At 47.8% G+C, this 24,739-nt stretch overlaps 1 protein-coding gene across 7 annotated transcripts in view; it reads left to right on the top strand.

Moving 5' to 3' along the window:
- The window catches only part of thsd7ba (thrombospondin, type I, domain containing 7Ba), a 1,512,301-nt gene that overhangs the window by 568,012 nt on the left and 919,550 nt on the right, over positions 1-24,739 (top strand). For all 7 annotated transcript variants that reach the window (XM_070875389.1, XM_070875388.1, XM_070875385.1 and 4 more), the window contains one exon: positions 205-374. In XM_070875389.1, the coding sequence (XP_070731490.1) occupies positions 205-374 (170 nt within the window). The remainder of the gene's footprint in view (positions 1-204; positions 375-24,739) is intronic.

Raw genomic sequence — 24,739 nt, 5'->3', positions numbered from 1 at the left:
CATTTTGAGTCTAGCACATTAAAATGTAGATGCGCTGGAATGCAATAATCAATGAGCATAAATGTAACTGGTGACACTAGTGCTTATTAAAAAAGGGGTATATTTTTGCAGTTCCTTGATTTTTTTTTCCAATGAAATTTCTGATGTATGAAAATTTACAAATAGAAAGAAAGGAAACCATTTGCCACTTTCATTTTCCACTAGGTATGTTTGGAAAAGCACTGACTGGAATGAGTGCCAGGTGACTCCTCTACTTAGTCAGCAGGACCGGCGCAGAAGCAATCAATCAACCTTGTGTGGAGGTGGCATACAGACACGAGAGGTTTACTGTGCGCAGAAAACAGGGGAAGTTAGCAAACTGAAATTAAAAGAAGGTATTGTAATCATCCATACATATCATCCATGTTTTCCTTTTTGTCTAGGAATAAATGCCTTGACTTTTAAGCTACTGTATATGCATGTACACGCCTCTCCCAGGAGATTACACGGCTGGGGGAAGGGAGCAGATGTTTGGTCATGGTGTGGAGCAGGCTTGATGGACCAGCTGTTTTTTTCCTGCCCATCAAGTTGACATGTTTGTATAAAGATTGGGCCGTCTGTACTGGGTAAAGCCTTCCCCAGTTAATGTTATGGATACAGAATACCTTAACACTTGAAGTGCCAAACTACATATGAGCCAAAGCTGAAATCTTTAAAGTTTATTCACGTATTCCAGCCGTTGACTTCTGCCAGAATTTACTGATTCAGTTTGTTCCAGTACTTTTCATTTTTATCACTAAACAGAAGAGAGTGTCACAAGTGCAATTCAATAATTTAACAGGTCTTATAAGAAGGAATATCATTGAATAATGACTAGTAACCCTAAGGCTGGGATTTTCTGCTTTGCTGTTTTCGGGACAAAAACGGAGGTGGGACGGGAAATTTACCGCCCGATTAACGTTTGCGCTCTGGGGCACAACTTTTGTCATTTGGACCCTGTGCCAGGGGCACAGTGCAAAGGGAAGCATTGTACAACTTTTGTGGAGCAAAAACAGGAACCTCACCAACTAAAGTGTGGGGCCGGGAGCGCTGAGAGAGAGACCTTGGGAAGGGAAAAAAATACCCTCCAAAAAATTCACAAAAACATTCAAAAAACATTGCCAGCACCCTTACAACACAAATCGCGACAAAAAAAAAGAATAAAAACTGGAACTTACCTTTTTTGCAGTTTATCCAACTCCCTGCTGCCGGCAGGGCTGCACCGGTGTGTTTTCCCTGACGGACATCGCGGGGTGTGTTTCGGGACGTACGAGTCGGGTGCAAGTCTAAACTTCTGCTGGTGTCACAAGGAGAGCTGTTGCACACCCGGCACAGCTCTCCCCGACAGTGCTACTAAGCACCGCCGCCAAACCCGACCCAAAGATCGAGACCGGACAAAAAAGACATCACCGTCCCATTTTTCGTCATGGAGGGTTAAAACCGGGTCGCAAATGACCTGAAAATCCAGCCCTAAGACTTGCAAATGACTTGTGTATATACTGAAAGGACAATGCGTGCTACAGCAGCTTTTAATCCTTTGAGTACTGATAAATATTTGTAAGTTTCAACATACATTAATATTTTCCCTTACAGCCAAAGGGATCAAGGGGTATGGAGAGAAAGCAGGAAAGGGGTACTGAGATTGAATGATCAGCCATGATCTTATTGAATGGCGGTGCAGGCTCGAAGGGCCGAATGGCCTACTCCTGCACCTAATTTCTATGTTTCTATGTTTCTTTTACATAACACCTGCAAAACAATTTAGATTTATTTATAATTCATTTTATCATGCAGAGAAATTGACATAGCAAAATTCATAGGTCCCGATATTGGTGGAAGTCCCGCCCACAGCTGCCGAGGTTCCGCCGAAAATGAAGTGTTGTTTCGGCGATTCCTCCGGTGCTGCCCATGTTCTGCCCACCGCAAGATTGGTCCCGGCGGTTCCCCTGGCGCGCCGGCCTGCCGCCCGCACGTGCCGGAAGCTGGAAATCCAGCTTTTTCCTCATCGAGAACCGTGTAAGTTTGCTCTGCCGCCCGCCAAAAGGACCGCTGGGGAAAAGCTGGTCTGAGCTGGTTGTGAGTCGGGCAGCAGGGAGATTCACTCAGAGTGCTGCAGCGCCGCACCTCCCGGATATCGTTCACATCCTGTAGCATTATCAGTGGCACATAAATATTGAGGTGATGGACCTTAACCCGCCCAGAGAGAGTTCAGATATGTTACTCCCTGTGACTCCATTAAAGGGAAAGTGTGGTAGAGGAAGCGGCAATGACTTGCGGAAGATGATGAAGGCTCAATGGAGATGCTCTGCAAGAGTTTGGAGACCATTTCATGCGGAACCTATTTAGTGAATGATGTGACTGCGCAGATGGTATGAGCTTATGTCAGAGTTATTATGCGAAAGTGATAAGATGTCAAGCGATGGCACATAGCTGCAACTGGTACTGAGAACACCATGACATGAGGTGTGGAAGAGGAGAAAATACATATAATGGACTGCAATGTAGCCGATGAACATTTCATCTCAGGGGTGGCACTCTGCCATGTTTGGCGTCTTAAAAAGTGGCTTGATCTGCAAGCATTAATGTGTGTCCTGCAAGTAGTTCACGTGACTGATTGAATGGCAGCCTTTCTGCATTGGTCGCCCTTACTTGTCATGCCACGATGTCTTGATGACAGGATCCATTATACAGTGGAATCATATGTGGTGCGCAATATATTCCTGATGCAGCAGAGCACCTGAGGGACATCTGTGTGCTTCTCACAAGGCATCACACGTTACGTGGAAATGAGACACTGACCAAGAGAGGGTGAACATTGTAACTGTATTTAAACGTGCATAATTACAAAAGTGACACAACCTTATAGAATCTACTAACATCTCGACCACCATCACCCACCCCTCTACCCACTATCACCAGCTCTCTTTTCCGCCCCCCCTTGATGTGATGCCCATTGTCCTCTTCTTTGCCTCTCCTTGAAGACGGCATCCCACACCCCTCCCCCTCCCCGCCTCTGCTTGAGCAGGTTGTGCAGGAGGGCAGCTGGATCTCTGCAGACATGTACGTCTAGGAGAGAATGTAGGGGGCGTGACTGAAGGCACTGGCTTCTCCGGCTCCTCTGGATCTGTGTGCCTTGAGGGTGTGGGCTCGGGGGCTTGCACGACATGCCCAGAAGCCATCACCTGCCTCATCGCCTCAGCAGACTGGATGTTGTGCTCCACTGCACTAATGAGCCGCTCCATTCGGTCAGAAAGATGCTGAGCAAGGGATTCGATGCTGGCACCTATCCCAGCCATGGTCTGCAGCAGCTGGCGAACTCGGTCAATGCTCGTTCTCGATAGCTGGACCATCTTATGAATTGCTGTGAGCCGTCCTGCAACCTCAGCAGCTTGTTGGGTCGGTGTGGGTTGATGTGCCATGGTTAGGTCAGCTGGATGCTAAACACTACTACTAAACATCCGTAAGACAAATGTCCTCCACCAACCTCTTCCCGCCACACAGCACTGCCCCCGAGTCATCAAGACTCACGGCGCAGTCCTCGACAACCTGGGGACTACTTCCCATACATCGGGAGCCTCTTATCAACAAGGGCAGACATTGACGACGAGGTTCAACACTGCCCCCAGTGCACCAAGGCAGCCTTCGGCCACCTGAGGAAAAGAGTGTTTGAAGATCAGGCCCTCAAATCTGCCACCAAGCTCATGGTCTACAGGACTGTTGTAATACCCACCCTCCTGTATGGTTCAGAGACATGGACCATGTACAGTAGACACCTCAAGTCACTGGAAAAATATCACCAACGATGTCTCCGCAAGATCCTGCAAATTCCCTGGGAGGACAGACGCACCAACATCAGCGTCCTCATTCATGTGAGCCGTCTCATCTCACAATGTGCCATCAAGGAGTTCTATCTCTACATGGGCACACCAATAATGGGCGACAAATTGTGTTAAAATGCATTTGCCTTGATATTGCATGATCTTTCATGCCATGAGCGTTACTCACACCGGAGATTAGTATAACCTTACCATGCTCCAGCATGGGATCTGCATCACCCTTTGTGGTTGCACAGCAGTGGTCACCCACCAATGCTAATACATGCTTTTCCAGGCTGCTCAACTCTATCACATCTACCGGGCCCCCTCCTGTGGCACTGAGGCTTGCTGCCTTGGAAGTTTGTTTCTTCTGCAGAAAGAAATGTTGCATCCTTTACCCCCTTTGCTCATGCTCCACACACACACACACACACATACACACACACATATGGGCCAAAACCTTTTGCAGTTGCATGGGGGAGGGGTCCCATAAATGTTTACTCACGCTTGCTGATGCCACCACATAGTTCCAACGTTTCCTACACTGGTCTGCATCTCGCTCAATGTTGCTCATTGAGGACATGGCCTCACTAATCTCCCTCCAAATGCGTCTGTATTGGGTGAAGTCTTTATACCTGCGCTCCACCTCTGATACAAGCTCCTCCAGTTCCTCATCATTAAACCATGGAGCTCTGGGCCTGATCTTGACAGTCTTCTTTGAAGCTTTTTTTGCACTCATGCTAAATCACTCAACGAATGGATAATGAAAAGTGTGCAGCTCTGTGTCTCCTACACTGCCCTCTAGACAACTGGCAGGTGCAAGAGAGTGTTCACCATTTATGCGCATGCGCACACATCCCAGCAGCCTCAATCATGGCAAAAATGACGTCAGTGCGATGAAAGAACTACAAACCCCCACCCCCAGATCTCGCATATGCGCTGTGCGGCGCCTCCAAAGTTCTCTGATTCGATAGGCTTGCCAACTCCTGCTGCCTGCCGTTGCCGTTGCCGCCCATAATACTGAGCTGAAAATGGATCCTGGTGGGACCCAGCGGTAGCGGGCGCCAAAAAGGTAGGTGCCACCCAGGGACCGCTGATAAACGGGCGGGCCTTGCAGCTCATCCAAATCGGGACTATGGTTTTCTGAGAATGAACGAAAATATTGTAATCTTATTATATTTGTTACATTGCTTCTGGGATGTGACTGGATTACCTGCATTGCTGGTACCACTATATAAAGCACTGTACTCTGCTGGTAGTATTCTCTTCCTGTCCATCATACTAAGGTATACCATAAAGTATGCCAGAGCAGCAATAATTCTCATTTTCACATTTAGAAGTGAATACAAATATACATCTTCATCTCCATATCCATCTCCATCCACTGACTAATCTGTCAACCATATGTTTGTTTCTGTCTTACCATCCAAGGTATAATTTATCTGCTTCTTTGCTTGGATGTCCATCTTCATATGAAAAAATAAGTTTTTACTGTGGTCTCTTAACTTTGTGCTATAAATGTTCTTGCGGAAAGGCTTCAGAAGTAGTCCAACTGTAGCTAAGATGTGATCCCACTGAAGTTATTGCGTACTTTTGAATTGGCTGTGATTTAAAGACAGGTATCAGCTTCTTAAAAAAACAACTCAGTTTTGAGAAATTAAACTGATTACAAGCCAGTGATGTACCATTTTGATGTGACAGTGCATTTTATTCCTGCAAAGTTGATGCAGTTTATCAATGTATTTTACTGGTCACCTGAAACTAGAAAGGTACAATGGGCTGGATTTTCTGCTAATTTGCGCCTCGTTTCGCGCCGTGGCGGCGGGCGGGGGAGGGGGGGGCAGGCACCATAAATGGTATTACTGAGTGTCAAACGGGGCATCCAGGATTTGGCGACCGGCCGGAAGTTTCAGCAATTGTTTTGCAGCAGCGCAAAAACTTACTGCCCCGCCCTCCGTTTTGACCGTCATGATGACGTCAATCGTCGTACAAGGCTGCGCTAGCCCCCTGGGTGGAACTTTCGGCCCGAACGCCAGATTTAGCGACCGCTCCAGGACCTGACCGAAAAAAACAGGCGGTCCCAGGGTGCAGCAAGCACAATTGATGACATATTTAAAGGGAGGCTTGAGGGTCTTATATCACAGTTGCCGGTGACTGCCACAGTTGCACACAGAATGCTTGCATTTGACAGAAAAGCATTTTCAAGCTATTTTGGATTTGATCCTAGGAGATGTACCAAAAAGGACACTTACAATTAATTCACTGTTGTGGGTCTTCTGGTTGGGCACTGATCAGATGGAAGTTGGTTGGTGCATAAAACCATGCACCGAACCTTGCATGACCTCACCAGAACTTCCAGGATCAGCCATAATTGTATGGAGCCAGTGAGTTCTGATGCCAAAAATGTTTGACATTGGGTGGAAATTGATTGATATTGCACAATTTAGATGTCTACAGCTTAAAGAGGAAGCCATTAAGGATCATCTATGTAGTGTGAAACTGCAGAAACATGTAGGCCAGACCAAGTAGGGATAGCAGGATCTCATCCCTGAAGAAAATTATTGTGGCAGAGGGGTTATTACAACAATCTGGCAGTTTTCATTGTCATCTTTTCTGGTGACAACTCACAAATTACCTCATTTATTGAATTGATTTTCACAGTTCTAGAACCATTTTGCCTCTCTTTTTTTGGCAGTCACCTTAAATCTGTGTCCTCGGGCTACATACCTTTCTGCCACTGGAAACAGTTTCTCCTATTTTACTCTTATCAAAATCATTGATGATTTTGAATACCTATCAGATCTCTTCTTGACCTTGTATGCTCTAAGGAGAACAACCCCAGCTTCTCCAGTTTCTCCACTTATCTGAATTCCCTCATTCCTTGTACCATTCTAGTAAATCTCTTCTGCACCCTCTCTCGAACCTTGTCATCCTTCCTAAAATGTGGTGCCCAGAATTGAACACAATACTACAGCTCAGTCCGAGTTAGCATAACTTCCTTGCTTTTGTACTCCATGCCTCTAATAATAAAGCCAAGGATCCTGTATGCTTTTTTAACGGCCTTCTCAACTTGGCCTGCCACCTTCAAAGATTTGTGTACATACACCCCAGGTAGCTCTGTTCCTGCATCTCCTTTAAAATTGGATCATTTAGTTAATATTGCCTCTCCTTATTCTTCCTACCAATATATATAACTTCACACTTTGCATTAAATTTCATTTGCTATGTGTCTGCCCAATTCACCCGTCTGTCTATGGTCTCCTGGAGTCAGTTACTATCCTCCTCATCGTTTTCTACGTTTCCGAGTTTTGTGTCATCTGCATACTTTGAAATTATGCCCTATATACCTATGTCCAGGTTATTAATATATATCAAAAAGAGCAGTGATCCTAATACTGGGGAACATCACTGTATACTTCCATCCATTCTGTAAAAACGTTCACTGCTACTCTATGCTTTCTGTCCCTTAGCCAATTTTGTATCCACACTGCGACTGCCTCTTTAATTCTGTGGGCTTTAATTTTGCTAACGGGTCTATTATGTGGTACGTTGCCAAATTTGTAAGTCCATCTACACATCAACTGCACTACCCTCATCAAGCATCTCCGTTACTTCATCAAAGAACTCAATCAAGTTAGTCAAACACAATTTGTTTTAACAAATCGATGCTGATTTTAATTTATTAGTCCATACTTTTCCAAATGCCAATTAACTTTGTCCCGGGTTATTGTGTCACAAAGTTTCCCCACCACCGACGTTAAGCTGACTGGGCTGTAATTGCCAGGTTTATCCCTCCCTTTTTTTAAAATTAGGCTCAATTAAAATCGTTATTAGGTTCCTATGATCAATAAATAATGGGAGAGTGCAGTGAACTGAACTGCTTTTTCAATCATCGTGCTCAATTAACTTCCTAGGGCATTGTCTCTATTAATATCTTCTTTGGTAGATTTTCAATTGTATGAACTCAACACTAATGAGAATTTTGCAAGTGACTGGAGATGTAACACATTTTGAATGAGTGTGCTAGAATTAAGAAACATATACGTTGATTGCTATTTAGGTAATGATTATTGTTTCTACGTAAACTTGCTTATTGTCTTAAAAGACCTTGGCCCAGCAATTGCGGTCGGAGGCTTCCCGCGGGCGGATGGCTCAAACCTGATTAATTTCTACGAATCTACCTGGTAGTCCCAGAGGTTCATGGGTTTATGGTCCTGGCCCTCTACACGAAGGCCTTCGTAGATGCACACGTATCCCAGGAGCCTTTCAGATTAGGGGGATCTCCATTCCTACTTATAGTAATTAATTCCATTTATAAGGAGCTGCTGTAAGTATGGTTGGGAATAATCCCAAAAAGACAGAAACGCAGAAAATAACAAAAAAAAACATCAAATATTTCAAATTTATAAAAATTTAATTACATTTTTTATTTAAAACAAAACTTGAATTTTTTGGAAAATAAATTTACAGATTTTAAAGAGTCTAAAAATAAACTTAGCTTATTTAACAGGATTTAAAATGTTTGAATTATTTTTTTACATGTCTTTGTCTGTACTTTAAGGGGCCGAATTTGCCCCCTTCCTTAAGTCCTTTCTGACCTGGGGGACAGGTGGATTGTCCGACCCATGCTGAATTGCTCCTGGGCCAGCCCTGCTCGGCGTTCCGACCCGTTGGCGGACACACGCCCATCCCTTACTGCCCGTCGCTCTGACCCGTTGGCGGGCACGCGCCCATCCCTTACCACCCAGCGGACCCCATTCCGCCCCACGAGGGGAATTGCCCCGCGGGAGCGGAGCCGCCACCGGTCAGTGCCCCCGACTTCTCCCGGCGGGAAGCTGCCAGCTTATTATTTTAATTGTCAGCCGACTCTGCAGTAGTCACACTCAACAAGCTCCCCGCTGGATTGGAACTAAACTACAGAACCACTGGGAACCTGTTCAACCTTCATCGTCTCCAGGCCAGATCCAAGACTATCCCAATCTCTGTCGTCGAACTGCTGTACGTGGACGACGCTTGCGTCTGCGCGTACTCAGAGACTGAACTCCAAGTCATAGGCAACATCTTCACTGAGGCGTACGAAAGCATAGGCCTTACACTAAACATCCGTAAGACAAAGGTCCTCCACCAGCCTGACCCCACCACACAGCACTGCCCACCAGTCATCAAGATCCATGGTGCGGCCCTGGACAACGTGAACCACTTTCCATACCTCGGGAGCCTATTATCGGCAAGGGCAGACATTGACGACCGTGTTCAACAACGCCTCCAGTGTGCCAGCGCAGCCTTCGGCCACCTGAGGAAAAGAGTGTTCAAAGATCAGGCCCTCAAATCTGCCACCAAGCTCATGGTCTACCGGGCTGCAGTAATACCCACCCTCCTGTATGGCTCAGAGACGTGGACCATATACAGTAGACACCTCAAATCACTGGAGAAATACCACCAACGATGTCTTCGCAAGATCCTGCAAATCCCCTGGGGGACAGATGCACCAACGTTAGCGTCCTCGATCCCCAGCATCGAAGCACTGACCACACACGATCAGCTCCGTTGGGCGGGCCACATTGCTCGCGTGCCTGACACAAGACTCCCAAAGCAAGCGCTCTACTCGGAACTCCTACACGGCAAGCGAGCCCAAGGTGGGCATAGGAGATGTTTCAGGGACACCCTCAAAGCCTCCTTGATAAAATGCAACATCCCCACCGACACCCGGGAGACCCTGGCCAAAGACCGCCCTAAGTGGAGGAAGAGCATCGGGGATGGCGCTGAGCACCTTGAGTCTCATCATTGAGAGCATGCAGAAATCAAGCGCAGTCAGCGAAAGGAGCGTGCGGCAAACCTGTCCCACCCACCCTTTCCCTCAACGCCTATCTTTCCTGCTTGTCACAGAGACTGTAATTGCCGTAATGGATTTTCAGTCACCTAAGAACTCACTTTTAGAGTGGAAGCAAGTCTTCCTCGATTTTGAGGGACTGCCTATGAAGATGAGGCCCGACAATGGCGGCTACGGGTTCGGCCGGGCTGCCAACAGGCAGGCTGGCACTCCCTTTTTGGTACTGGGCCACTAGCCTGGCTGAAACCCTCCCTGGTGGGCCAGTGAGCTCGTCGTAGGCCTCGCAGCAAGTCTCCCCTTTCAGTAAAGGAGAGGGGCGTTGATATGCGTCAGCACGACGGGTCTGTATTATGCTGACATCGGCAGCATTGCGCTGACATGCTCAGCGTGGCACTGATGACACCACCCGCCTTCCACCCTGCTCTCGACTCGCTTCCGCCCCTCTGCCACCCCAAAAGCCGCCTCGATGATGCTTTTAAAGAAAAGAGGGCAATTTTCCTCTCTTCTCTATTCTCCGCCTCATCGACTTGGCCGGTAATTTAGGAATTTCACTGAGGATCAGGAGCAAGGACTGCACAAAGCTGCCGATGCATCTGTACGGAGAGCAAGCAGAAGGAGGAGAGCTCACAGGAATCCTAACCCAGCCATACGCGCACATCTCAGAGGAGCAGTGCACAAGACAGCTGTCCTCTCGGGAGGTTGTCAGAATTGTGTCACTTCTAGCAGCGAACAAAAAGAGCTAGCACAGCATTGCAATTGCAGTGAACATCACTGCTTACCTCAACATCTTTGACTCCAGCTCCTTCCAGGCTACCACAGGGGAGAGCAGCAGCACCAGTCAGTCTTCAGGTCATGCTTCCATTAAGCAGAGGACTGATGCCATATTTGCCAGAGCAAACAGTTGCATCACATTCCTCAGGGACAACTTAAAACAGCAGAATATAGGGCTGTGGGATTTATGCCGATGGTAAACTTCTCCACCTTTAGGCTATCATTGACTGCACCCACGTTGCCCTGTGCCTTTGTCAGAATACAAACAATTTCATTGCGTTCCCCATCAATGTTCCCTTTAATTTATTTTTCTGTGTGCAGTCCCTTTAAATTTGCTGCGCGGCTGTGCATGCGCGCTATCTTCCTACGACCACAGCTTGTGAGCAGCCTGCACAGGATCTCCCAATAGATGGGTTGCCACACGCCCGCGTACCTTCGGGGGAGCATTGTTCCCCAAAGACAACTGAAACCAGCACGATAAGGTTCTTGATTCACACCGATTGCAGGCTTCCCCCAAGTCCAGGGAATCGTTGACTGTACTCGCGCTGCTCTGCAGGCTCCTTCAGGTGATCCCACTGCTTTCTTGAATCACAAAGGCTTCTGCTCTATTAATGCACAACTGCTTTGTCATGACCAGTCGTACATCCTGCAGGTCTGTGCCCACCATCCTGGCAGCTGCCATGTCAATTACATCTTGTGCCAATCCTCCATTCCCCTAACTCTTTGACCCTGCACAGCAAATGAGAAGCTGACAGCTTCGGGGGCAAGAGTTATCCCCAGCAAACCTGGCTCACGATTCCTCTCAGGAACCCACGCTCACCCACCAAACTGCAATACAACCAGATTTATGGTTCAACTAGGGCTGTCATCGAGCAGACCAGTTGGATTCCTTAAGTAACAAATTTCACTGCCTGGACAAGTCTGATGGTTTACTGTGGTGTAATTTGCTGTATGCTGCATAACATTGCATTGCAATGGAGAAAACATTTGGAGCAACAAATGGAGGAGGACCTTCAGCATGACGAAGATGATGACACAGAGCCTCCAAAACTTGTCTGCAGCTCGAGCTCTTGGGTAAAGCTCACTGACGAGTGCTTCAGCTGAACAATCCCTGCTTCCCTACAGACATGTCCAGCATCTCTCCAAGTCCTTCCACCCGCAAAAGATCTGCTTCTTTCCAAAGATCAATATTGGTATTAATATAAATTAACATTGCAGAAAAGCACTCTGCCACAGATTTCAGACAGCATTTTAGGATCATAGAATTATAGAATGGTTACAACACAAAGGAGATCTTTCGGCCCATTGAGCCCGTGTTGGCTCTCTGCAAGAGCACTTCAGTTTCGAGAATCTGCAGATTGCCTATAAATCCACTCACCAACATCATAATGCCTGGAACCGAGCTAGAATGTGTTATGGCCGCAATAATGGGCCTTTTCCATAAATATGCGGGGGAAGAGGGCGACAAAAACAAGCACAACAGGAATGAATTGAAGCCCACAGCACTGCATTTTTTTTTTCCCTTCAGTTACTTATCCAATTCCCTTTTGAAAGCCACAATTGAGTCTGCCTCCAGAACCCTTTCAGGCAGTGCATTCCAGATCCTAATCACTCGCTGCGTAAAAGAGTTTTTCCTCATGTCGCCTCTGCTTCATTTGCCAATCAACTTTTTAATGAATCCTACATGGCGACTGTTGGTAAACATAGAAACATAGAAAATAGGTGCAGGAGCAGGCCATTCAGCACTTCTAGCCTGCACCGCCATTCAATGAGTTTATGGCTGAACATGAAACTTCAGTACCCCCTTCCTGCTTTCTCGCCATACCCCTTGATCCCCCGAGTAGTAAGGACTTCATCTAACTCCCTTTTGAATATATTTAGTGAATTGGCCCCAACCACTTTCTGTGGCAGAGAATTCCACAAGTTCACCACTCTCTGGGTGAAGAAGTCTCTCCTCATCTCAATCCTAAATGGCTTACCCCTTATCCTTAGACTGTGACCCCTGGTTCTGGACTTCCCCAACATTGGGAACATTCTTCCTGCATCTAACCTGTCCAAACCCGTCAGGATTTTAAACGTTTCTATGAGGTCCCCTCTCATTCTTCTGAACTCCAGTGAATACAAGCCCAGTTGATCCAGTCTTTCCTGATAGGTCAGTCCCACCATCCTGGGAATCAGTCTGGTGAATCTTTGCTGCACTCCCTCAATAGCAAGAATGTCCTTCCTCAAGTTAGGAGACCAAAATTGTACACAATACTCCAGGTGTGGCCTCACCAAGGCCCTGTACAACTGTAGCAACACCTCCCTGCCCCTGTACTCAAATCCCCTCGCTATGAAGGCCAACATGCCATTTGCTTTCTTAACCGCCTGCTGTACCTGCATGCCAACCTTCAATGACTGATGTACCATGACACCCAGGTCTTGTTGCACCTTCCCTTTTCCTAATCTGTCACCATTCAGATAATAGTCTGTCTCTCTGTTTTTACCACCAAAGTGGATAACCTCACATTTATCCACATTATACTTCATCTGCCATGCATTTGCCCACTCACCTAACCTATCCAAGTCACTCTGCAGCCTCATAACATCCTCCTCGCAGCTCACACTGCCACCCAACTTAGTGTCATCTGCAAATTTGGAGATACTACATTTAATCCCCTCATCTAAATCATTAATGTACAATGTAAACAGCTGGGGCCCCAGCACAGAACCTTGCGGCACCCCACTAGTCACTGCCTGCCATTCTGAAAAGTACCCATTTACTCCTACTCTTTGCTTCCTGTCTGACAACCAGTTCTCAATCCACGTCAGCACACTACCCCCAATCCCATGTGCTTTAACTTTGCACATTAATCTCTTGTGTGGGACCTTGTCGACAGCCTTCTGAAAGTCCAAATATACCACATCAACTGGTTCTCCTTTGTCCACTTTACTGGAAACATCCTCAAAAAATTCCAGAAGATTTGTCAAACATGATTTCCCCTTCACAAATCCATGCTGACTTGGACCTATCATGTCACCATTTTCCAAATGCGTTGCTATGACATCCTTAATAATTGATTCCATCACTTTACCCACTACTGAGGTCAGGCTGACCGGTCTATAATTCCCTGTTTTCTCTCTCCCTCCTTTTTTAAAAAGTGGGGTTACATTGGCTACCCTACACTCCAGAGGAACTGATCCAGAGTCAATGGAATGTTGGAAAATGACTGTCAATGCATCCGCTATTTCCAAGGCCACCTCCTTAAGTACTCTGGGATGCAGTCCGTCAGGCCCTGGGGATTTATCGGCCTTCAATCCCATCAATTTCCCTAACACAATTTCCTGACTAATAAAGATTTCCCTCAGTTCCTCCTCCTTACTAGACCCTCTGACCCCTTTTATATCCGGAAGGTTGTTTGTGTCCTCCTTAGTGAATACTAAACCAAAGTACTTGTTCAATTGGTTTGCCATTTCTTTGTTCCCCGTTATGACTTCCCCTGATTCTGACTGCAGGGGACCTACGTTTGTCTTTACTAACGTTTTTCTCTTTACTACCTATAGAAACTTTTGCAATCCGCCTTAATGTTCCCTGCAAGCTTCTTCTCGTACTCCATTTTCCCTGCCCTAATCAAACTCTTTGTCCTCCTCTGCTGAGTTCTAAATTTCTCCCAGTCCCCAGGTTCGCTGCTATTTCTGGCCAATTTGTATGCCACTTCCTTGGCTTTAATACTATCCCTGATTTCCGTAGATAGCCACGGTTGAGCCACCTTCCCTTTTTTATTTTTACGCCAGACAGGAATGTACAATTGTTGTTGTAATTCATCCATGCGGTCTCTAAATGTCTGCCATTGCCCATCCATAGTCAACCCCTTAAGTATCATTCGCCAATCTATCCTAGCCAATTCACGCCTCATGGTACTATCACAAGGTGTGCCACCAGTGGGCACAGCAGTGGGAGACTTATAGGTTACCTGTACAGGTGTGCCTGGCATCGTATAAAAGGCAGACCACCAGGTGTGATCCTCACTCTGGAGTTAACTAATAAAGGACTAAGGTCACTACAGTTCAAGCACAGCCTCGTGGAGTCATTATTAGAGCATCTCAGGACACCACAATTGGCGACAAGAATACAAACTTTCACACGGAAATGGCTACCCTTGGTACGTTGTAGCAGTTCGCCGATGGTGATGATTGGGACGCCTTTGTGGAAAGGCTAGAACATTTCTTCACAGCAAACGACCTGGCAGGAGACGACCCGGCTGCACTGGCTGTTAAGCGCCGTGCTATCCTGCTAACCAGTTGTGGGCCCAACATCTATGGCCTTGTCAGGGACTTACTGGCACCAGCGAAGACAACGACCAAGTTGTACAAGGAGCTCGTAACCCTGATCCAGGAGCAATTCAAGCCGAAGGAGAGCATCCTCACAGCCAGACACCGGTTCTATACCCACCAATGGCCCGAAGGCCAGGAAGTCGCGAAGTATGCCGCAGACCTCAGGAGGCTGGCGGCACCGTGCGAATTCGGCACCCACCTCAGTGAAGCGCTGCAGGACATTTTAGTCATTGGAATTGGCCATGAGGGTCTTCTTCACAAGCTACTGTCGGCGGATACCACAGTCACTCTGCAGAAGGCCATCTCTGTGAGCCAGTCATTCATGACCTCGACCTGTGGCTCTAGGCAGATGTCTCAGCCTCAGGACTCAAACCCGGCAGGTACTGTGCACAGAGTGGCGCCGTTTAGGGGCTGAGCTGTAAAGCGTGAACCCTCTCAGGGAAGAGAGAACAGGCCCCCAATCCCTTAACTCAGTCTCCGCCAAGGGGGGCTAATTGAGTAGCACCATGCTAGTGTTGCAGAGGGAATCACAGGGCCCACCAGTGCCATTTTAAAGACTATGTATGCAAAGGGTCACCTCCAACAAATGTATAAGAGAAATAGGACTCATTGTGTCGATGAAGAGTCCGTAGATGGCCATGAATCCAGCGTGGATTATGAATTGATAGAAAGGCAGCCCAGTCCCATGGGGAGGTACATAGCATGTATACCTGCACCACCGAGTGTTCCCCGCTGAAGAATGGAAGTCGAGATAGAGGAAAGTCCAGTCTTCATGGAAGTGGACATGGGGGCGAGCCAGTCAGTGGTGAATCAAGGAGCCTTTGAGAGGCTATGGGACAATCCTGCTGAACGACCCGAGTTGGCCTCGGTTCAGGCAAAGTTGCGCACCTACACCAATGAAATCATCCCAGGTGTTGGTAGTGCGAATGTAACGGTACTCCATGATGGCACGGTGCACAAGTTACCTCTGTGAATTGTTGCAGGTGATGGACCAATGCTGCACGGCAGAAGGTGGATGGAGAAGATCCATTGGACGTGGGAAGACTTCACTCCTGCAGTGATCGAAGCCCTCTGCACTCAGAGGCAAAGAGTGCCCTCACCTAAGGTTTGATCTGGCACCAGAGCAGACCAGCACAGCTCCCGAGACGCAGACCGCCCAGCACGACTGCGTGGAGATGATCCAGCTGAGACGACCCGAATGCACCTTCTAGGCTCCAGGGTCAGGACACCAGAGAAAGAAAATCAGATGCAGAAGTGACTTCCCAACTGCGGAGGCAGAACCCGGGGGAAAGAGGGTCACTGCAGTCGACATTGTGGATGAATGAAAGATGGCGCCTGTAAAGTCCTGTCCCCTCAGTACAGATTCACACGAGGCATGCAGTGAAGTCAAGGTCCTCAGGACCTGCACCTTTATTTCACAGCTCTGGAATGCTGCACTTGCCTGAGACCTGTCCTTATATACCTGTCTCTTGCAAGTGTACCCCTGGTGGTAAGGTATGCTGGTGGTTTCAGGTCATATCTTATTACAGTCATGTATAGCATGTTAGGATACAATTGTATATAATAATGTAAGATACATGAAATCACCCTCCCCCAAGGTCTTATTGTCTTTATAGGTTCAGTCTCTCAGGTGGTCTACGCTCTCGCGTGGAGCGTCTGAGTTGTGGTTCAGTTGTTTGCCTTGGTGTCTGTTTTTCTTTGGATGTGGTTGCTGGTATCTCGCCTGGGCTGTCTGTTTCGATTGGTGTGATTGTTGGTGACTCACCTGGGCTGTCTGTTGGGATTGCCCTTTCCTCAGGTTGTTTCCTCTGTCTGTCCACCAGGTGTGGTGCGAGTTCCACATTGTAGTCTGTCTCTTGTTCCGCAGTGTTGTTGGTAAACCTGCTTTTGACTTGGTCTACATGCCTCCGGCAGGTTTTGCCATTGTCCATTTGTACTACCAGTAGCCTGTTTCCTTCCTTGCCCGTTACTGTCCCTGCAAGCCATTTGGGACCCCTGCCATAGTTTAGGACAAACACTTTGTCCCCTATCTCATTCCATCTCCCCCTCGAATTTCTGCCATGATACTCAGTCAGCTTACAGCGCTTTGCCTCAACGATTTTGTGCATGTCTGGGAGTATTAATGAGAGCCTTGTTTTTAAAGTCCTTTTCATCAACAGTTGCGCGGGGGGGATCCCAGTCAATGAGTGCGGACGAGATCTGTATGCCAGCAGCAGTTGCGACAGGCGACCTTGCAGCATGGGACCTTGGATTTTAAGCATGCCTTGTTTAATGATTTGCACTGCTCTCTCCGCCTGGCCGTTGGAGGCCGGCTTGAACAGTGCCGTCTTGACGTGATTTATGCTGTGGTGAATTATAAAGTTTTGGAATTCTGCGCTGGTGAAGCACGGACCATTGTCACTGACCAATATGTCAGGGATTCTGTGTGTTGCAAACATGGTTGCGAGGCTCTCCATAGTGGTGGAGGTTGTGCTCGAGTTTAAAATGGTGCATTCGATCCACTTTGAAAATGCATCGACAACTACGAGGAATATTTTGCCCATGAATGGGCCCGCATAGTCCACGTGCACTCGCGACCACGTTTGGTAGGCCAGGGGCTCAGTGGAGCCTCCCTGGGGGCATTGCTGAGTTGGGCACAAATGGTGCACCTTCGGATGCAGAGCTCCAAGTCTGCGTCAATACCAGGCCACCAGACGTGGGATCTGGCTATGGCCTTCATGAGAACGATCCCCGGGTGCTCGCGGTGGAGCTCCCGGACAAATGCCTCTCTGCCTCGCAGAGGCATGACTACTCGGCTGCCTCACATCAGGCAGTCTGCTTGTAGTGATAGCTCATGCATGCGCCTGTGAAAGGGTTTTAATTCCTCGGGGCAGGCATCGTGAGCCTCTGCCCAGTCACCAGTTAGGACAGATCTTTTTAGTAAGGATAACGTGGGGTCGCTGGCCGTCAGGCTCTGAATTGGCGAGCCGTCATGGGTGAACCTGTGGACTCAAAGGCATTGATTGCCATGACTACCTCACAGTCCTGTTCGTCAGACCCTTCCGTGGTTGCCAGGGGTAGCCTGCTGAGTTTGTCGGCACAGTTGTCTGTGCCTGGTCTGTGCCTTATGGTATGGTCATAGGTCGCCAGCATGAGTGCCCACCGTTGAATTCGCGCTGAGCCGTTGCCGTTTATTGCCTTGCTCTCGGATAGGAGGGACGTGAGGGGCTTGTGGTCGGTTTCTAACACGAACTTGGCCCCGAAAAGGTATTGGTGCATCTTTTTGACACCGTACACGCACGCGAGCGCCTCCTCTACCATTCCGTACCCGCACTCCGCCCGCGAAAGTGACCTGGAGGCATAAGCTATGGGTTGTAATTTGCCCGCACTATTGACATGTTGCAACACGCACCCGACCTCATATGCTGACACATCGCATATGAGAACTAGCTTTTTACCGGGTCAAAGAAAGTCAAAACACTGTTAGAACACAGAAGGTTGCGTGCCTTATTGAAGGCGCGTTCCTTTGCGTCCCCCCAAAACCAGTCGCACCCCTTCCTGAGTAGCACGTGGAGAGGTTCCAGCAGCGTGCTTAAGTTCTGCATAAAGTTCCCAAAGTAATTGAGTCGCCCGAGAAAGGCGCGCAGTTCTGAGACATTCCGGGGCCTGGGTGCCAGGCGAATTGCTTCTGTTTTGGACTCTGTTGGGCAGATTCCATCAGCGGCAATCCTTTTGCCCAAAAATTCAACCTCGGGTGCGAGAAACAGGCACTTGGATTTCTTGACTCATAGGCCTACCCGATCCAACCGCTTTCGTACTTCCTCCAAATTACGGAGATGGGAGTCGGTGTCCCTGCCCGTGATAAGTATGTCGTCTTGAAATACAACCGTCCCCGGGATGGACTTGAGCAGACTCTCCATGTTGCGCTGGAATATGGCAGTTGCCGACCTGATGCCGAATGGGCATCGATTGTACATGAAAAGGCCTCGATGTGTGTTGATGGTGATGAGTAGCTTGGATTCCTCGGTCAATTCTTGCGTCATATACGCAGATGTGAGGTCTAATTTTGAGAAACGTATACCTCCAGCCAATGTGGCAAATAAGTCCTCCGCTCTGGGCAGCGGGTACTGGTCCTGTCGGGAGACTCTGTTTATGGTAGATTTGTAGTCCCCACAGATTCGTACGGATCCATCAGGCTTCATGACTGGGACGATGGGACTTGCCCAGTCGCTAAATTCCACAGGTGATATAATGCCTTCCCGCAGAAGCCTGTCTAGTTCGTGTTCAATCTTTTCCCTCATCACATAGGGTACAGCTCTGGCCTTGTGATGGACCGGTCTAGCATCCTGTGTGATGTAGATTTTGACTTTGGCCCCTTTGAAAGTGCCCACACCTGGCTGAAAGAGATGTTCAAATCGCTTCATAACTGTTGAGCAGGAGGTCCGTTCCTCTAATGACATGGCATGGACATCATCCCATTTCCAGTTTAGTTTTGCCAGCCAGCTTCTCCCCAGCAGTGCTGGGGGGTCACTGGGGACAATCCACAGGGGAAGTCGGTTCACTGTCCCTTTGTGTGTGACAGAGAGCATGGCGTTGCCGAGGACTGGTCCGATTTCTTTGGTATAGGTCCTTAGTTTGGTGTCGACCCTTGTGAGTTTTGGTCTGTCTCTTTTATTCGGTCACAGTTGTTCAAATTGTTGAGCGCCCATGAGAGATTGACTTGCTCCCGTATCCAGCTCCATGTTGACAGATATCCCGTTGACTGGGACCCTCATCATTATAGGAGGCGTCCTGTTGTCGGAGCAGCGGCCATTTATCATGTTGACTCGCTGTCCTGGGTACTGTCCACACCATCTTCTGGTCCGCTTTCCGACCCATCCGATTCGTATACCAGCTGAGCTGCCGTTTTTTTGCACATGCGGGCCAAATGCCCTGTATATTCACAATTTCTGCAAACAGCCTGCTGAAATTGACATCCCCTTGACGAGTGCCCACCCCCACACCTCCAGCACAGACCTGTTCCATTGATAAAATAGTTCCTAAAGAATGAGCTGCGCCTGGCTGATCTCTCTTGAGCTTCTCTCAGTTTGCAGTTGATTGCTCGCATTGTGGGTTGATGAGGTGTGAACGGCCGTTCCTGTGGCCCTTGATGACCTCTGCCTGCTATCGCGAGCCTGTTCTCCCGGTTTTGTCTGTGTGTGGGGGTAGCAGCTTGATGGCTTCTGCCTGCTGTCGAGAGCCTGTTCTCCAAGTTTTGTCTGTGTGTGGGGGTAGCAGCTTGTTTAGTGCTGTGAACTACTTCTTCCGATATTTCGTTAGTTGTCGTACCTGCATTGTAAATCAATCTTGTTTCTTCTTCCCCTACCAAGAATGTCTGTGCAACCAGTGCTGCTGCCTGTAACGTCAGGTTCTTGGTCTCTATGAGCTTTCGGAATATGCCTGCGTGGCCTATTCCTTCAATGAAAAAGTATCTCAGCATTTCATTCCTCAGTTCATCGGAGAACTCACATGAACTAGCCAACCTCTGAAGTTCCGCCACGAAGTCGGGTATGCTCTGGCCCACACAGCATCTGTAGTTGTAGAACCTGTGTCTGGCCATGTGTAGGCTGCTCGCTGGCTTCAGGTGGTCTCTTACCAGTGTGCTCAATTCTTCAAACGACTTGCTTGCTGGTTTCTCGGGTGCCAACAGATCCTTCATTAAAGCGTATGTTTTTGAGCCACAGCTGGTCAAGAGATGGGCTCTTCTCTTGTTTGCCTTATCGTCACCTAACCAATCTTTAGTTACAAAGCTTTGCTGGAGCCTTTCTATAAAGTCCTCGCAATTGTCTCCCGCATTGTACTTTTCATCTGATCCGTTGTTCGCCATTCTGTGGATTCTGTAATCCCGTAACCCGTCGCCACTGTAAAGTTCTGTCCCCTCAGTACAGATTCACATGAGGCATGTAGTGAAGTCAAGGTCACTCTGGACCTGCACCTTTATTTCACAGCTCTGGAATGCTGCACTTGCCTGAGACCTGTCCTTATATACCTGTCTCTTGCAAGTGCACCCCTGGTGGTAAGGTATGCTGGTGGTTACAGGTCACATCTTATTACAGTCATGTATAGCATGTTAGGATACAGTTATATATAAAATTGTAAGATACATGACAGTGCCCAAAACATGAGGTGATGCGCTGAAAACAAAGGTGGCCGCGGCCAGACCACGAAGTGCAATGCTGATGGAGCAACACATGGCACCGAACGGAGAAGTGGATTGGGGTAAAGCAAGCAAGTCTCTCTTAAAGGAGGCCTGCAACCCACTACAATTAAAGTGACAGTTCTACACACTCAAGCAATGTAATAGTAACTAAGTCAGAGACAAAATGTGCAACTGATCATGTAAAATGTATAACTGATCATGTAAATTGTATACATGCAACCAGCGAGGAAAAGTCGCGCGATTATGTGCAATGTGTAATTGATGATCTGAACTGTGCACATGCAACCAGTGAGGAAAAGTCACGCGATCGTGATCGGATCCATAGAGTGTCCATCATAAGTAAAGAAAAGCTGTGCGATGCAGGATTTCAACTGCACGCAGCCAAAGCAGCGGGCAGACACCCATCGGGTCCACACAGGTCCAGCGAGCGACACAAAGCTGTAGCCTGCATCCCAGGACCAGAGTCATGCACCATGAAGTGTGGCCACAAGCAGCCAACACACACGATCTGCGGAGCAAGCGACCTCAGCAGGGCAACGACAATTGTATCGATACTATGCCCCGGGTCGGCTCCATCACTCAGGCAACTGATGGCACCAACTGCCATGAGCCTGAAGGAGCAGACTGCAGCAAGGCTATACCCCTAGCTGTAGCGTCACCCGTCATTATTCCCCCAAAGAAAACAGGCACCAGCCTGAATCTCAAACCAAACTACGCTCAGGCCAGCGAGTCAGCAGTTCTCTGTGCACTGCTAGACGACAGCTTCTCAGGGAGCAGCTGTGACCCAGGGCGCAAAGAAAGGACAGGGAGGTCATAGACATCTGTGAACTGGCCCGACGCTAGAGACCATGGCAACAGCCCCAAGAGCAGGCTATGCAAGCCAACCGGGTTCCGACTGCCAGCACTGGGCACTGAGCCGCCACCAGACTGCAGGAACACAACCCAGCAGCTCCGGAACGAGCTCGTCCTCATGCACTGGTCACCACATCGACAAGACATCTAACGTACTTGTTGCACCACGAACCACACCAAAAAAATTGCAAAACTCACTTACCCGAACTTGAATATACACGAATGTCAGGAGCTCCCGCCACATCGATGTGGGGGTGGGGCGGGGGGGAGGGGGAGGGGAGAATGGAGTGGTTAGGAAGACATACACACAAGCAGCAACCACCCACCCAAGGTTGAAGTGACCCGCCAAAGGTCAACCAGACAGAACCCACATAGAGCTAAGCCCAGAGCACAGTCAATGCAGAGGCAATTTCCACTGAGGGTTCAGGGGTGAGTGATGTAATGTATCTTACATGGCTACTGTTGGTACTATCACAAGGTGTGCCACCAGAGGGCACAGCAATGGGAGACTCGTAGGTTACCTGTAACAGGTGTGACTGGCCTAATATAAAAGGCAGGCCACCAGGTGTGATCCTCACTCTGGAGTTAACTAATAAAGGACGAAGGTCACGACAGTTCTAGTCCACCACACTGCCTCGTGGATCTAAGGACACCACAAACTTAAATCTGTGACCTCTGGGTCTCGGCCCTTCCGTCAAGGGGAACAGTTTCTCTCCAACTACTCCGTCTAGACCCATCATGATCTTGAATTATAATTTTCCAGTGCTCCTAACAAGCATACAAAACTGAAGGACAGGAAAAGACCAGCTGCTCCATAGAGATGCCCCATAGAAACATAGAAAATAGGTGCAGGAGGAGGCCATTCGACCCTTCGAGCCTGTACCACCATTCAATATGACCATGGCTGATCAAGCAACTTTAGTACCCCATTCCTGCTTTCTCTCCATACCTGTTGATCCCTATAGCCGTAAGGGCCACATCTAACTCCCTTTTGAATATATCTAACGAATTGGACTCAACAACTTTCTGTGGTAAAGAATTCCACATGTTCATAATTCTCTGAGTGAAGAAGTTTCTACTCATCTCGGTCCGAAATGACTTACCCCTTATCCTTAGACTGCGACCCCTGGTTCTGTACTTCCCCAACATCGGTAACATTCTTCCTACATGTAACCTGTCCAATCCCATCAGAATTTTATATGTTTCTATGAGATCACACCTCATTCTTCTAAATTTCAGTGAATATAAACCTAGTCGATCCAGTCTTTCTTCATATGTCAGTCCTGCTATCCCGTCTGGTGAATCAGTCTGGTGAACATAAGAACATAAGAATTAGGAACAGGAGTAGGCCATCTAGCCCCTCGAGCCTGCTCCGCCATTCAATAAGATCATGGCTGATCTGGCCGTGGACTCAGCTCCACTTACCCGCCCGCTCCCCGTAACCCTTAATCCCCTTATTAGTTAAAAATCTATCTATCTGTGACTTGAATACATTCAATGAGTTAGCCTCAACTGCTTCCTTGGGCAGAGAATTCCACAGATTCACAACCCTCTGGGAGAAGAAATTCCTTCTCAACTCGGTTTTAAATTTTCTCCCCCATATTTTGAGGCTGTGCCCCCTAGTTCTAGTCTCCCCGACCAGTGGAAACAACCTCTCCACCTCTATCTTGTCTATCCCTTTCATTATTTTAAATATTTCGATTAGATCACCCTCATCCTTCTGAACTCCAACGAGTAAAGACCCAGTCTACTCAATCTATCATCATAAGGTAACCCCCTCATCTCTGGAATCAGCCGAGTGAGTCGTCTCTGTACACCCTCCAAAGCCAGTATATCCTTCCTTAAGTAAGGTGACCAAAACTGCATGCAGTACTCCAGGTACAGCCTTACCAATACCCTATACAGTTGCAGCAGGATCTCCCTGCATTTGTAGTCCATCCCTCTCGCAATGAAGGCCAACATTCCATTCGCCTTCCTGATTACCTACTGCACCTGCAAACTAACTTTTTGGGTTTCATGCACAAGGACCCCCAGGTCCCTCTGCACCTCAGTATGTTGTAATTTCTTCCCATTCAAATAATATTCCCTTTTACTGTTTTTTTCCCAAGGTGGATTACCTCACACTTTCCAAAATTGTATTCCATCTGCCAAACCTTAGCCCATTTGCTTAACCTATCCAAATCTCTTTGCAGCCTCTCTGTGTCCTCTACACAACCCGCTTTCCCACTAATCTTTGTGTCATCTGCAAATTTTGTTACACTACACTCTGTCCCCTCTTCCAGGTCATCTATGTATATTGTAAACAGTTGTGGTCCCAGCACTGATCCCTGTGGCACACCACGAACCACTGATTTCCAACCCGAAAAGGACAATTTATCCCGACTCTCTGCTTTCTGTTAGCCAGCCAATTATCTCTCCATGCTAATACATTTTCTCTGACTCCGCGTACCTCTATCTTCTGCAGCAACCTTTTGTGTGGTACCTTATTGAATGCCTTTTGGAAATCTAAATACACCACATCCATCGGTAGACCTCGATCCACCATGCTCGTTAGATCCTCAAAGAATTCCAGTAAATTAGTTAAACATGATTTCCCCTTCATGAATCCATGCTGCGTCTGTTTGATTGCACTATTCCTATCTAGATGTCCCGCTATTTCTTCCTTAATGATAGTTTCAAGCATTTTCCCCACTACAGATGTTAAACTAACCGGCCTATAGTTACCTGCCTTTTGTCTGCCCCGTTTTTTAAACAGAGGCGTTAGATTAGCTGGTTTCCAATCTGCTGGTACCTCCCCAGAGTCCAGAGAATTTTGGTAGATTATAACAAATGCATCTGCTATAACTTCCGCCATCTCTTTTAATACCCTGGGATGCATTTCATCAGGACCAGGGGACTTGTCTACCTTGAGTCCCTGTTAGATCTCTTAATTTCCAATGAAATACGAACTCCGATGGTAGT

This window comes from Pristiophorus japonicus, chromosome 3, assembly GCF_044704955.1.
Source record: "Pristiophorus japonicus isolate sPriJap1 chromosome 3, sPriJap1.hap1, whole genome shotgun sequence".
Classification (NCBI taxonomy): Eukaryota; Metazoa; Chordata; class Chondrichthyes; family Pristiophoridae; genus Pristiophorus; species Pristiophorus japonicus.
The sequence above is the reverse complement of the archived record's forward strand: the minus strand, read 5'-3'. Positions and strand labels throughout refer to the sequence as shown.